The sequence below is a fragment of the Eleginops maclovinus genome, chromosome 4, assembly GCF_036324505.1.
Source record: "Eleginops maclovinus isolate JMC-PN-2008 ecotype Puerto Natales chromosome 4, JC_Emac_rtc_rv5, whole genome shotgun sequence".
In the NCBI taxonomy this organism is placed as follows: Eukaryota; Metazoa; Chordata; class Actinopteri; order Perciformes; family Eleginopidae; genus Eleginops; species Eleginops maclovinus.
In genome coordinates, this window is record NC_086352.1 from 17,373,512 (window position 1) to 17,388,342 (window position 14,831).

Here is a 14,831-nt window from a genome sequence, read left to right on the forward strand (position 1 = left end):
CAGATGAGAAAAAATGATGACTAGCCTTTAGATGTGGACAAAGAGCATCCATTCATGAGATTTTGTTTTGACTAGCCTTTGATCAGATAAAATGTGAACAAATATCTTTCATTACAGTCACAGTTTCCACCTGTGTAACTTGGACAATAACAAGAGCCACCCGACAAAAAAGGGGCAAAAAAAGGTATTTTTGAGAAATGTCCTGGCATGCCGAAATGCCCAAAATATTTTGTACCTTTCGACTCACTGCTGACAGATATAACTGCAGTAAAGCCAGCCAACACTTCGCAAAACTCCGTCAAGCCAGCCCCCAACTTGTACTGCGTTGCGCGTATATCCTATGCATTACGGTAGAGGCCTGTAAAAACTGCCTTCGACATAAAACCGCTTACTCTTACTTGTCAATAACAAAAATACCTTAAACATATCTAAAATATTCATATATACTGGAGCTTAAACTGCTAGCACCCTGAATTGAAATGGTGTTTGATTATGGACATAATTATGCGCGCACCGCAGTACAACGTGGATGGCTTGACCTCAGTCAGATACAGCTGTTGCACCAGGATTCCCAATAACAATAAAGCAGTTGTGGCTAAACAGAGAGTTTACTTTATATGACATGATTAGGTTCATAAGTTCAAACAAGATGTTAAAATGTACCTTATGCAACAGCAAATCACAGTGCAGCAGCAGCAGCAATCTATTGAACAAACACAGCATGCTGTCTTTTTATTGCCTGTAGCTCAGCTTGTAATCACATAATAATTTCCATCAGAGTTCTTATTCATTTAGCTGATAAGACCTCCGTGTGAGACCAACCGGTGAGACTGGTGCAAGTATTATCAGACAGACACACTAACTACACCCCAAGCTAAAACTGGAGTTATAACTACATTAAACCACACCAGCTGAAGCCTTTCATTTTATGAGATTTTTTCTGATCTGAACTGAATCTACCTTTCAGTCTCACATTACTTTTGTCTGATTTAGAAATTTGACCTTTTGTGATCTCGCCTCATCTTTGGTTTCATATTGTTTTTCTATATCATCTATAAAGATGCTCAGTTATCCAGGTAATAGGATTTTTTAGGATTTCTAAGTATGTATCAGGTATCAGTATGGCAAGAGACAAAGCCTTTTTTATATTGCTCCAGTGAAAAAACGTAATACAATGGCAATTTCAGTTACCTTTGGCGTACAATAATACTAGTATGTAGTGTTCCTGTTGGATATTTAGATTTTCTTTCAAATTAATAGTGCTTTTTCTTATTGGCTTCAGGTGGCTCAGCTACAATTCTAAAGTCTTTGAGCAAAATTATTTCATGAGGTACACTGGCTCTTTATCCCACAGGAGGAGCAGATGGTTGGATTGGGTTGGATCTACAATCAGGTATAATGTTTCATGTTCACACATCTCTGCCAGGAATATATTAAATTAGAAGATTTAACAGCCTGTCCTCGCCCAGCTGTTAAAAAGGTTGAATACCACCTAAAAGCCAAACAATTAGTATTACGTGTCACCTGAATCTATGTCTTATTTTCAACAGCCTTAATGTTTTTGTCTTTTGGCTTAAACACTATAGCACTGCTAGATTATGATAATATTCACATGACTCTTTACATGATGTGTGTGTCCGTAATGAAACCCTAACTCTGAAATGTATGACTTATCATTTCATGGTCTGTTTTGTGTTTGCATGTTTTATTTAAAAAACAGGCCTATTCATTCAGGTTACAAATAGGCTGTATTGCTAGTGGGGGCCCATTACACTAGATGTTTTTATAGTACCTAAAAATTGTGTCCCCTATGAGTTTCAAAACAAAGTGACAGCCATTGCTGACTGTTGTATGAGCATCAGTCAAAAAAAAAATCATGAAGTGAAGAATAGCGCTGCCAGGTTTCGCACAACCAAGGAGAAACCCAGCAGTAAAACAGACTGGTTTGAACTCAATGACCTCAGAGTAAAAACCGGATTGACCCTGGACAGTAGTTGCACTGAACATCAACATCTGCTTACAGAGACTCCTTGTGGGCTTAAGTGGAAGCAATGAAAACACAGGACTGATGTTGAGCTGCTCTTCTCGTGGCTGTTCTGAATGGGATTTTTTGAACATGTAACAAAATCCCTGTTTCATTTTCTGATTTGGTTAATGTTTAAAAATCACTTTGCATGTCATGACAGATATGTTGACATTTTAGTTAAGAACCAAGGGCTGAATGGTTCAGATTTTTCATGTGTAGATCAAAATCACATTGTCTGCTTTGGAAGCTGCTTGCAAAATAATATTTGTGTGTTTGACAATCCATTTTAAATAGTGAAACAGCAACATTGATTATCCTGAACAACCAACATCAAAAGGGAAGCAGATACTGTATGTCTGGTATCAATAATGTTTCCAGACTCTTCTGCTGAAACGACAATATATGTCTGGCTTAGATAAATTGCTACCTTAAATCTTTGACATACCAAAACATATAACAATATTTGTCACCGTTATACAATGAAAATAATCCCAAAGAGAATTAATAATGTTTAAAATACATTATGAAATATTGCTTTTGGTGGATAATCATTTAATTACATTTTATTTAAACCTATATATTTCATTTAGAGTTAGTAATTGTAAAGATTTTTCATCTGTTTGTTGTACTCTACTGCCAGCATGTGGTGAAAGAGAGCAGATGGCCCAAAAGTCTCAGCTGAAAAGCGTCCTCTTTGCATGGGATTGTTTGACATCAAAACACGCTTGCAGGGCAACAATTTGTCATCGTCATGTTGTCAAAGATGAACTGTTTTCTATTGAGATTGAGTTTTCTTTTTTTAAAGGCCATTTATAAATAACCAAAGTAAAATGAAACTAGGGGAAGGTTGGTCATTCTTCTGGGACAGTTGTTTTTCATCAATTAATACAATTTAAATGTGCCTCTAATCATAAGGCGGGTTCACAATATATCAAATCAACTGCAGAAACCACTTCAATTCTATCCAAACTGGGGTTCTTGTTCTATATTCACACATTTATGATAGAAGTGGATCCATGTCTCTATTTTGACAAAGAAGACCTGAATCCCTCATAGGTTACATCCAAGTCATAATTATGATTATTATTATTATTGTTATTATTATGGTTATTCATTATTTTCCATATTATTATAGCTGAAAGATCCAGAAAGTTTACACTACACTACAAAATATGTGTCTTTCCATTTTGACATTAACTTTGATCTCACAAACAAGATTTGTTTTTCAACAAAAACTATGTTGTAATGGGACACAGGGATTATGATGTTTGGTAATATGAGGATGCTGTGTTGGAAAGCGGAAAGACAAAATGATGCTTTAATCCCCAGAGCCAACAAAACGCTCATATGACCGACTTGATAATGCGATTACTTCTGCCATCTGTTCACACTTCACACTTTTAGTTTCGGGCTTACATTGCTCTATCCCTCTTCTTTTTGATTCTGATTATTTCATTATCAAACTGAACATTTATTTTTGACAATTGTATATTTTAGGGAAGCAAATAACAACAGATAGCAGACTATGAGCTACACAAGTGTAGCCTTTAACCTGATCACCACAAAAAAGATCCTTTCCATATCCTGTTTAATTTCAAATAGATCATGTTGTATGCAACGAATGCTTTTGTACTTCAGTTAAGAGAAATCCTCTTTCATCCTGTTTCTGAGATGGTTATTTCATTCCCAAGTTAAATAACTCCTCTTAAAAGGGTTGTATAAGTTCTTGACTAAAGCGCTGTTTCCTCTCTTTTATCTGATCCTGTTTTGTTTTTTTTACTTTCAATTTTTTAACTTATTTTGTCCGTAGTTTGTTTGCTCTGAACAACCAACAAAAAATCTGATTCGTAGTGGACTTGTTCAGGGGTTTGTAGTGAGTAGTACCTGTAGTACTTTTATGCAGCCATCTTCTCATGAACCTGATTAAAGTACAGCCATTTCAGCTATGATGAGGAGGTTCAGATCCTTACCATCAACCAACCTGCTCCAATGGCATCCCTCAGTGAACACTGTGTCCATTTAACCAATGAGTTTTGATCTGCTGATTAAAAAATCTGATGATCACACTTTATTATCCTACTTCTGAAACTCTTTTCTTTATCTCAACACACCTCAAAGCTCCTGCCTCATTCACAACAGCATTACTGATTTAGCAGAATGTCCCAAGTGTGATATGCATCTTACAGAAGGGACAGCACTCCATCAACCGTTATTGCACATATAAATGAGTCTCCCCAAAGGTCCTGCTGTCCTCTTGCAGTCAACACACTGATAAATGAATGGTCGTCTGATCGGCTCTGCTGGAATTACAGTGCTTTGCTACAATGGGTGAAAAAAGTGTTGTAGTTCATCTTATCTGTGGACAGCTCATCCATAACCTGTCCTAGTCCCACTTTGTCGCTGTCTGCTGTAAGTGCTGCAGGTGAGAGAGAAGATCAATACAATTTTTCACAAGTTGAAAATAAGATAAGGCACATTCATCACATAAAGATGCAGCTGGTTCATTTTTAAGATCCCAAACCAAAGGAGTCTAGTATATTGTCTCTACAACTGCTCTTGTCAAGTCAGTAAAAGGGTCTTTTTATAACATATAATATAATGTTGTATAGTGTTCTCTTTATTTGTTGTTTCTAGTGAAATATTTTATGAAATGTAATTTTTAAGCATTTGACTGCTATCCAGTCTAGTATGTGTTGTATTTTAGTGGATTTTGATATTGAGCAACAATTAGACTCTATAGGCATGCTAGCATGTCTGTGCTGTTGCAGCCTACTGGATATAAATGCTCATATCCCAGGCTAACATGCTTACAACACCAATGCTAGCATGTAGATGTTAAGAATGTTCAGATTTTCTAATAAGCAGGATTGGGCCAATGACTTCAGAAGAACCCTTAGAAATCCAGAGGTTTTACAATCTTCTGACCATTTTAAACAGAAAGAAAACAGGTACAGTACTGAGACTGTTGTCTGCTTTGTTACTTTAAATGCATAATGACTGCCCTTGGTTCATACTGGTTTGATATGTGTTGATGGGTTGCCTGGCAGTGCAATGCCAATTCAATGTGCATTACAAACTGAGAAAAATAAAATAGCACATGAACGGGTGGAAAAAATATGCAAAAGGAGAACAGGCAACCAAGCAATACACTACTCAACAACCCAGGATAAACAAGATGTTTTTACAGCAAGAACAAGCTTGTGATCCATACTGTGAAACATGTCCCTAGTCTCGAGTGTACATCACATGCATCAAATATACACAAACTTTATTTTGATGTCTTTATTTGATGATGCTGCGTTTTCTTTTTGAACAACAATTTCAAGCTTTGCACAAAAAGATTCTGACCACAACAGCCTGTGCTCTGCTTTGTATCTGGGCTGCGGGATGAGCATAACATCACATATCAGATCCAGCCAATGACTACATACCCAATTACAAGATTCAAAGACATCTGAGAGGCGTCCAATTGGATATCATGACACTATGCGGTGATAACTGATTTTTCTCCATGACCAGAAAGTCATATTTCCACCAAAGCACATTTAGTAGTTAGGCCACCCGAGAGAATTAAAATCAATATCATCAGTGAAATAAAACCCTGTGAGAAAACAGTGAGCGTGTTCAGTCAAACCCATCAAATTAAAGAACAATAACATTTTAAATAATAATGTTAATAATAAGTGTTTTACTATTTTTTTTTCCAAACAGAAAAATAAATTCCTTTGGTCGAGTAAAAAAAACAAGAAATAAAATAATAATAGTCAACTTCTTTCACCAGTCTTATGTCCCTCATGTTTCTACTGTCAACCAGGTTCTTGAGGCTCTAAGGCTGCAAAGGAGGTGTCAAGGCAATATGGTTATGGTGCCCCTGGTGCTCCATGCTGCAGCATGCTGGGAGGAGGACTAGAGGAATAGGAGGGGGGGCAGAGGCATTGGAAGAGCACCAGTGAGTCCTCAGACAGCAGGTGACGGTGCATCAGGGTCAGGCTCGTTGCTGTAGTTGTTGCTGTAGTGATTCCCACTAGGCAGCTGATTGGGCAGGATGTCCAGTTCATCCACCTGGGGACCAGGGTGCATCACCACCAGCTGGTCCTGGGGGATGTCTGCTGCTGCTGCCGCCAGGTTAGTGATGGACTTGGACTTGACACACTGGAAGTCCACATGGCGGCTTTTACCCTCTTCTTTCTCCCAGGACATGCGGATGAAGGGCCTCTGGACGTAGTTGTAAATGACCTCTGGACGCCCACCCGGTCGTTTTTTGACCTTCTCTTTATATGTAGGGTAGCCTGTCAAATGAAAAGTGTGGGAGTATCATTAGCTCATCCTGGAATACAAAAACACCAGAATGATGACACAAAAGCGTATTAACCAGGAGGCGACGTGCTCCACACAATAAACATTTGTCAGTGCTTCCAAGAAACTCAGGGATATCTCTCTAGTTTGTTTTATGACTGTGGTATTTCCATATGAATGAAGGGAGAAGATTGTTGAACTTACCTTCAATGCCCAGTCTTATTTTCTTTAATCCTCTCTCTTTTAGAACAGATTTGGCAACATCTCGGTTCTCAATATACTTGAAAAATCTGTACAGTTTTGTGCTGTAGATAACTGCAAAGAAAAAACAGAAACAAGATTGAACACACGTCTATCTTTTGTATACGCGCAGACCTGTGTGTCTGTAATTGAGTGTACTCACTCTGTGAATACTCTTCTCCCATTTGTGGTGGGTATTCTTCATCCCAGTCAACCACATCATCATCAGTAAGGACTACAATGTGGCACTCCCTCTCACCGCTCTGGGCACTGGCCACCATCAGAGGCAGAACCATTTCCTCCAGGTAAAACTCAAACTGCCGTCGAGCTCCATCATTGGACAGCTCATGCATCAGGGCACCTGATAACACAGGATGGGTTAAACAACGTGAACCAATCATACTGGCTCTCAGTTCTCCACACCATGGACAATAACAGGAATGAAATCTACCCACAATAGATTAGATTTATGATAATCCGCTTTATTTGTGTTGTGTAAGGCTTTATTGAGAGGCGAGGCAGTCTTGCTGTGTCTCTTACTCGCTCTGACTCAAACTGCTTCCGTTAATGGGTAACACTAACACTAGCGCCCCAGAGAAAATACTCACTAAGGTCTCTGCATTTGATGGTGCTGTAGTCGAAGGAGATGCATAGATAGTCACATGCCTCACGCAACTCAGGGATGGAGATTCCATCAGGACAGCGGATTATCCCAGATTTATAGTAATCCTGTCAATTAGAGAGAAACCACATAGAAGGCAGTCATTTCAAACACTTTATTAATACCGTAACGCACATGAAATGTGACGCCTGGAACCATCGATCGATGGCAAGTTAACATTTTACTTTAGCTAGCTTGCATGATTATATTTGCCTGCCTATTATTCCCACCTTTCTTTAGTTAAAGTGTGTATTTGTATTTTCATGAGGGTTATAATATTTTTGCCTTTTTTTGTTGGGTGTTGTTTTGGCCTATGGTCATTTTGGAGACCAAGTTTGTCTATGACTTTAGGCGTATTTTAGTCCACCGTCATTGTTATAAACAGAGCAGATGTAAGACAGAGACTGACCAGAATTGCTCGGAAAACTGTAGAGCTAATGCCCTCAGCAACCTCGTACTCCCCCTTCTCGTTGGGCCTTGTGAAATTATGTTCTCTTCCGGATCCAAACATTCTGAAATAAAGAAACTTGAGTTTAGTTTAATGGAAGCTTCGATGGCTATTTTAGACCCTTATTTAATATCCATGTGTGTTTAATGTACTGGGTCAAAGTATACTGTACCTGCCCAACATGGTATTTGGTTGTGCAATGAAGATAGAAGGATCTACTACAAAGCGTGTGTTGTCAACAATCAGAGTGACTCTTTCTGAGGTCCTAATGTTTCGGTTTCCCACAGTGGCACCCGCCCCTCCTTCCTTGGGATTCTCATAGACGAAAACCATTTCTCCAACTCCCAAGCTCTTGAAGGTGCCTTCAGTGCTTGACAGGCTGCTCGTGCGACTGCTCACCACCCCACTGCTGCTGGAGCCGCTGGGAGAGACTCTCTGAGGCCGTGGGCTGCTGGGCCTCGATGACGGGCCACCATCTCGTTCCCGGTCTGCACACAGACAGGCAGAACAATGAAGCACAAAGGACTAGTTCCCTTTAATCGGACGACACACATTCTATCAGAAACATAAAACAACTTCATACATTTTCTAGCATTTTGAAGCTTGTTTTGATGATTCTGGTTTTTGATGAGAAACATTGTTAAGAAACCAGATTTGTTACCATCTTTGGGATGCATTTCAGTAGGTTTCCGCTGCTAGTACTGTCTGATCCAAAAACAACCAGACTGAACAGGACCCTACTCAGAACATGTGTGTTGTTTCAAAAAACAAGTTGTCTTGGTCTAAACATAAACAGGTGGATTGCTGCCAATTTGATTTATTTCATAGCCAAAATCATGTCTGGTTTCGAGTTGATAAATGCTGCCAGCTGTTAAGTCGCTGTCGTGAATCTCTAACATGATATCCTTGTTGTTAGAAGCCTTGTATCCTATGCATGATAACACACTCACCACTGTTGTGTTGGCGGGTGGGTGAGGTTAGGTTGCGAATGCAGGGGGTGAGCTGGCCTTCTCTCTCGTGTGAGGAGTCCCTGGAGCGATCGCTGGAGCGGCGGCGGTCACGTGAACGGTCAGAGCCTCCACTGGCACCATGCATGCTCATCTTCCTCTCTTCTGCCTCCACTCGAGACGGCTGGGCCGGACTGCTGCTTTACAAAACAAAAGCATACCAAACATTCCTCTCTCTTTCTCAAGCCAAGATGAGCAAGTAGTAAAGATATGACACACAAGCATGTGTATGTACAAGTTAACTGTAAGTGGTGTAACACACTTACACCAGTTACAGTGAAACACGCTTGGAAGATTGCATTAAAAAAATGGTTATAAAAAACATTGGTGACATTATAACATGAACTAAGAGAAATTTGTATATTCATCATTCACATGTTTGTTCTATTTGGTGCCATTTCTGATGGTTCCCCACTGTTACCTGCCTGATCTCGCTTAAGTAAAATGAAAACAACATTCATTCAAATAATTTCCCAGACATTTTCGGGCTAACATAAGTGTCCTTAAAACAACAACCAGACCTACGACACTCTTTAAGCTTGTAAAAGAGTATGACGCAAAGACTAAGAATGCAGCCAAGTCGGATGTTAAAGCAGCTTGACATCCGACTTGATGTTTAATCTGACAAAGAACAATTATCAGATGTGCATGAGCTTTAGATCAAAGAAGAAGTGTGTAGGTTAATCAAACCTGAAGGTCAAATCAGCCTACTGTCAGTAATAAAGACGTCAGCAAACAGGGTATGGAACCCATTGAAAGGAAAAAAGGAAATGGGGTAGGCACAGCAGCAGGCCAATTATGGGCAGTCAGTACAAACCCACCCACTGACCACAGGCAGACCTCACAGGTACCCCCTCCTTGGCCTGGGACCAAAGGCTTAAGTCTCAGCGCTTCCTGCCTGTTCATATCCGCCTTTCTATTGTTCCTTAAGTAGAAAAAAAATACAAACGATACGCTACAGGAAAAGGACCTCACAGGGCAGGATGGAGGAACCAATGCCAAAAATGTGAGTTTTTAAATGAGTCAACAGAAGTGGAAAGGAATACTTTAAGCACCAAAACTAATGCTGCTGATTAGGAAAACCACACCAAAGTGTGAGCGGTGGGCATAGCTGGTTTATGACTGACATACATGTGTGTCATAGAGGCCTAAAACATGATGTATTTTGTGTTATAATTAAAGCCTCTTTCTTTTTACTGGACAACATATCACCAAATGTTTTAGAAAAATGACACTTGTTTGACATTTTTGAAATTGAAGGTGCTACAACAGATTTCAAATGTTGCCATGATAACAGGACTGCTAATAGATCGGTTACATTGTCCAATAATAATAATAATAATAATAATGCCATCACACCCAGTGAAATTAAAGGCACACTACTGTCACTGTTGCATTTGCACATCGTTTACTTGGTACTAAGGCTAAGATTTCACCCTAATGCCACATTTCACATGTCATGCAACACATGTGTGAGTAATCTATAGTGCAGTCTCGTAGCAGTGAGTGACAGTACACTGCTGGCATGAACAGGAGGGCTCACCTCGAATGCTTGCAGAGTTTGCGAGGTCGGCTTGCTGCGTTTCGTTCCCAGTTTTCGGTGTCACTGGAGTTACTGTCATATGACTCTAGTCGTGCTGCCATCACCCGTACAGGGGGGAGTCTGGTCTGGATCTTTCACCGTACATTATCTGGTTAAGTGGCGAAATCAACAAGTCAGTTCAATCCCCAGATCAACTGCTAGCAAACCACGGGCTAGCAGCTGTCAGCTAACACAATAGTTGACAGGGGGTTCACGTGTGCTGTTGACTTGAATCTAAATCCACCTGGGTGATAGCGGTCCTTGACGTTTGATGGTTAGAGGAGTTTTAAACATCTCATAACCAAATCAATGCTGCTGTCAGGCTGACGGTTGGCTTAGCTAAACTACTTTGCTGCGTGAGCATACCTAGCTAGCTAATATTAGCTTGTGTTGCTAGCGGTACAATACATCACTATTAGCATAGTATTCTAGGATAGCATTGCGGCTAGTGAAGTTGTACGAACTTAGGAGGTGCCGACATAGGAGCTGTCATTTTCGAGGCGGGTATGGCAAAATATATAAAGTATAGTTACCAGTTTGGCTACGTTTTCCGCTGTAGTTTAATCCCACCAGCTAACTAGCCATCTCCTTTCAAAACACGAGTTGACGTCCGACGTGATGACGGCTACTCGTGACGTACAGACGCACACAAAGCAAACAAATGATGGCGTTTCATGTAGTAATTTTGAATGTACTTTGTCTGAAACGTGTAAAAAGAGATTTAAAATATTGAAAGGTTTTGAAGGTTATCGATTTGTTTTCAACAGCTGGTTAAAAAAGTGTCATTATTTCCTTAAAAGGGAATCGTTTGTTGAAGTCTCGCGAGACTTGCTGTATGTTTCTTTGTTCTTTTTCTCCGCTCAGTTTATTTATTCATTTAAGCACATGCAAAGGAATATACAGATTAAAACATCAGGAAGTAAACACACATTTGAAAATATATACTATTACACTATTGTCAAGGAAATGTTAATGATTATAGGAACATTATACATTAAACAAATCAAATGATCACATCACAGCTAACTAGTATAGTTGAACGTCCTTTTGGTTGAGGATTTCTAATGTTTCTAATCCTTGTGGAAAATGGAGGTTAATGAAGAGTTTTTGTAATAGATGAAAAATATGATTATCATTTTATTAAAAATGGAAAATAGCTTAGTAACAGACACAATTGCAATGGCTATGTATGAAATTGTAATTATAAAAATATAAATATATTTTAAAATGAATAAATAATTCAATAAATACAACTAAATGGAAGGATAATTAAAATAAGATAGTCTACTTTGAGTATGATTTCTGTCTATAGTAGTAAAGTAAAGTCTCATAAAAATGTATAAACCAGCTGTAACAACTAATACTAACGAATACACTTTTTAAAATAATTAGTTTTACTTTTGAATCTCAAGACCATGGCTGTTTGATACAAACATATAAAAGGCCAAAAAGAAAGTTGAAGTCCTATAATGTTCACTATAAATGTTTAGCAAACAAGAGAAGAAAAATGAGAAGAGAGTGGACATTAGTATCCTTTTAATTCATTCCCAGAAATGTTAAACTCAATAAGCATCTCTGTTGAGTTTGTGTAGGTTCCAGCTCATAAAAGGAAAACATGGTTGATGTGATGTTTAAATATTTAAATCAGCATTGAACATTTTTCAATAGAAAGCACAGAGGAAAAGAAAAGGCATAAAGGATTGTGCAAGTCACGACTAGAATGCAAAAAACAATAATTTATTATCCTAAAAGTAATTACATGAGAGGATGCCTCTAATGTGCAAGTGAAACAATACATATAAGACTAGCTGTTTGCAGTAGTTGGTCCTTGTTTACACTTTACAAAACACAGTAAATAACATTAATGTAGTTGATTTGAAATATGTAGTCAGAATGGGATTTTCTTCCATACGACGGCCCGAGATATTGCATTTAACAGTTGCTAGACGTTGTAAAAGAATGTAAACAAATTCATTTATTTTAATCTAACATACAAGAGAGAAATGAATAAAACAAAAAGAAAATAACAAGCAATAACAACTCTGATTAAACATTAAAAAAATAATAAATTAACAGACAAATAAATTATCAATAGGAGAGACATACAAAATAATAGCAGCTAGAAAAACATGTTTCACTGTCAGATCCTCAAACGTTGCATGGGGCTTCTGTTTGATACAATAAAAGATTAAAAATAGGTTTTATTCAACTTTTTCGCTTTTTCAATCCAAGAACATCCTTTGGGCAAATATTTACAATATTCCCTGATTGTCCATGTTGTTGTGGTTTGGCACTTGCAACGGTAATATCCTTTAACTTTTCCTGAAGCCAATCCTGTCTGTCTCCCACTTGTTTGTGTTCTCGAACATTGTGCATTAGCTGTACCTCACTGATGGTTCTCTTTCTGTAGAAACAAAAAATATCCATAAATAAATTCAACATAAAAAAAGTATTTGTTATAATGATTTTTTTCTAATAATTAACTAATAATTTTTCAAATTTTAAATGAAAATAAAAGTTATTGTTATTTCACAACATTAAGATACAAGAACATTCACCTCAGTGGTCTTGTCTCTATGTGTAAACAGGCGAGGAAGAGTATCAGAACCAAGGCTTCAAAGTACCTCAATGAAAACATGTTGAAAAACTGAAACAAATAAAGCAAGAATAGTGGTTAGAAGACACAAATATCATTGCCCCCTAATGTATATTTATATAATATCCAATCATACAAGGATGTATTCAACAACTGATCCACCTTCATGTCATTCTTACCAGGTTTTTTGTCCTTATATCCAGGAAAAATAGGTTTGGTGAAATTTGTTCGGCAAAGAAGTCAAACTTGTTGATCAGTCTTTCGTGCACGGATGGTTCTCTCCTTTATATACAGTGTAGCCCTCCCCTGGTCATCAATAAGCCATTTTCACTGTTGATGTTGATGTCACTTTTCAAATGCATCGATGGGGACAGGCATCTGCATGACACCACCTCTACCACCACTCACTACTAACTCATCTTTCAACACCTCTGCAAAGAGCCCCGTTCGTCACCCTCTTTTTGAATTTGTAAATGTTTACTCGTCATGCTGAATATCGGGACTTTTGTGTGTCAGATGAAACACTTTTTATCGATGAAACTAATTTCTTTATTGATCCCTAATTAGATATGTCTCACGCAGTGGGACTGCAGTGAAAACATATACTCTTTTAAATGGCAATGACTGTCAAGTTTAATTTATTAGCAATGCAATTTATTTTATGGTTCACCTCATGCAAGCATCTAAAGGTCAGGAAGAGGTGAAACTGGGCCAGCTTGAAGGGGATGAAGCAAAGGGACCAATCCAGTGCTGTCAACCACACAGGAGATGGCCACGACTATTTAGTGCAGGATGTTCATAGAGTCAGGAGACTGCACCTGCTCTTTGACTGAATCTCTGCAGATTTATCCTACACTTGTCACATTTTTTGTCGATTTTTTCAGCTCCCACTGTAGAACCTGGAGATTACTACATCTTGCATCAGCTGTGGGGCTGTCACAGTTATCTGATCTAAAAGTATAACATATTTTTCACATTAAGATTAAAACAGCACATAATTGAAAAACAGGAGCCTTTTTTGCAGCCATGTGTTGAAAAAGGTAAAGTTAACTTATTCTTTTAAATATGTATTGCAGCATTGCAGTTAAATGACGTATGGGTTAGGGATAACCTTGTCACAGTGTCACAAGGTGCATTAGGTAACCATGAAAGACCTTTTCTATAAGGGGAAAAGGAATGGCTATGCCATGACTCGAGAAAAGGGTGCCACAGAAAGACCTTATATCTTTCTGTCATAAAGCTGCACTGCACAATATTCCCAGTAATTTCAGTGTCCTCAAGCAATTTTTCTTTTTTTGCACATTACATACTATTTGTAGAGAGTGTTCCTTTAATTTTCATTTCAATTGATAACACCCAAATCATTCCACATTTTTCATTATGCAGCAGTTCAGGTGTTATTAATCATTTTGAGTGCTGTGCAACGCAGTGCTGGACGTGTATTATTCTCACCATGTATTTAAAATAAAGCATTATTGCATTATTGTGTATATTAATACAGTAGCAGGCTGACTATTTAGGTTACAGATATGAAGATTTGTCCCATGTACCATCACCAATCTGCCACAGCAATCCATGTAAGGTGTTAGTTTGTTACATCAGACCTGCACATCTCGCTCAGGCTGGGAGAAAAAGAAGGGTACATGTAGGGCCATATAGTTGATGCTGACCCAAGTCTCATCAACTCTCTCCATCATGCTCGTAAACAGCACTCAGCACCACCTGTGGTTTCAACTAGGCTAGATTTTTTGTACATGTGTAGTATACTCAAGTGAGTTGCTCTCATTACCTCATGCGCTCAAAATTTGAGCCATCTCAGCAATGGTATGCAGCTGGTGTGCTAGAGAACTTGACAGGGATTGATGGGAAGAATTGCACGCAAATCATTAACTTGGGTCACCCCCAAGTCACAAAGAAAGTAATGCGCCTAAAATGGCTCATCTCTTTGATCTATATATAAATGAGTTGGCTGTAA

The 14,831-nt window shown here is 38.4% G+C and overlaps 1 protein-coding gene across 4 annotated transcripts; it reads right to left on the minus strand.

Moving 5' to 3' along the window:
- Positions 1 to 5,293: 5,293 nt before the first annotated feature.
- On the minus strand, positions 5,294 to 10,965 carry btbd10b (BTB (POZ) domain containing 10b). Of its 4 annotated transcripts, none has more exons than XM_063882425.1 (9): positions 10,794 to 10,965; positions 10,222 to 10,369; positions 8,622 to 8,815; positions 7,844 to 8,159; positions 7,633 to 7,735; positions 7,171 to 7,291; positions 6,726 to 6,923; positions 6,527 to 6,637; positions 5,294 to 6,315 (listed from the first exon to the last, which is right to left on the minus strand). In XM_063882425.1, the coding sequence occupies exons 2-9, from the start codon at positions 10,320 to 10,322 to the stop codon at positions 5,984 to 5,986; spliced, it is 1,476 nt and encodes a 491-aa protein (XP_063738495.1). In that variant the 5' UTR covers positions 10,323 to 10,369; positions 10,794 to 10,965; the 3' UTR covers positions 5,294 to 5,983. The 4 variants fall into 4 exon arrangements, with proteins under 4 accessions (XP_063738495.1, XP_063738494.1, XP_063738498.1 ...); XM_063882424.1 differs by having other exon boundaries at positions 8,622 to 8,818; XM_063882428.1 differs by lacking the exon at positions 10,222 to 10,369 and having other exon boundaries at positions 10,794 to 10,960.
- Positions 10,966 to 14,831: the final 3,866 nt, after the last annotated feature.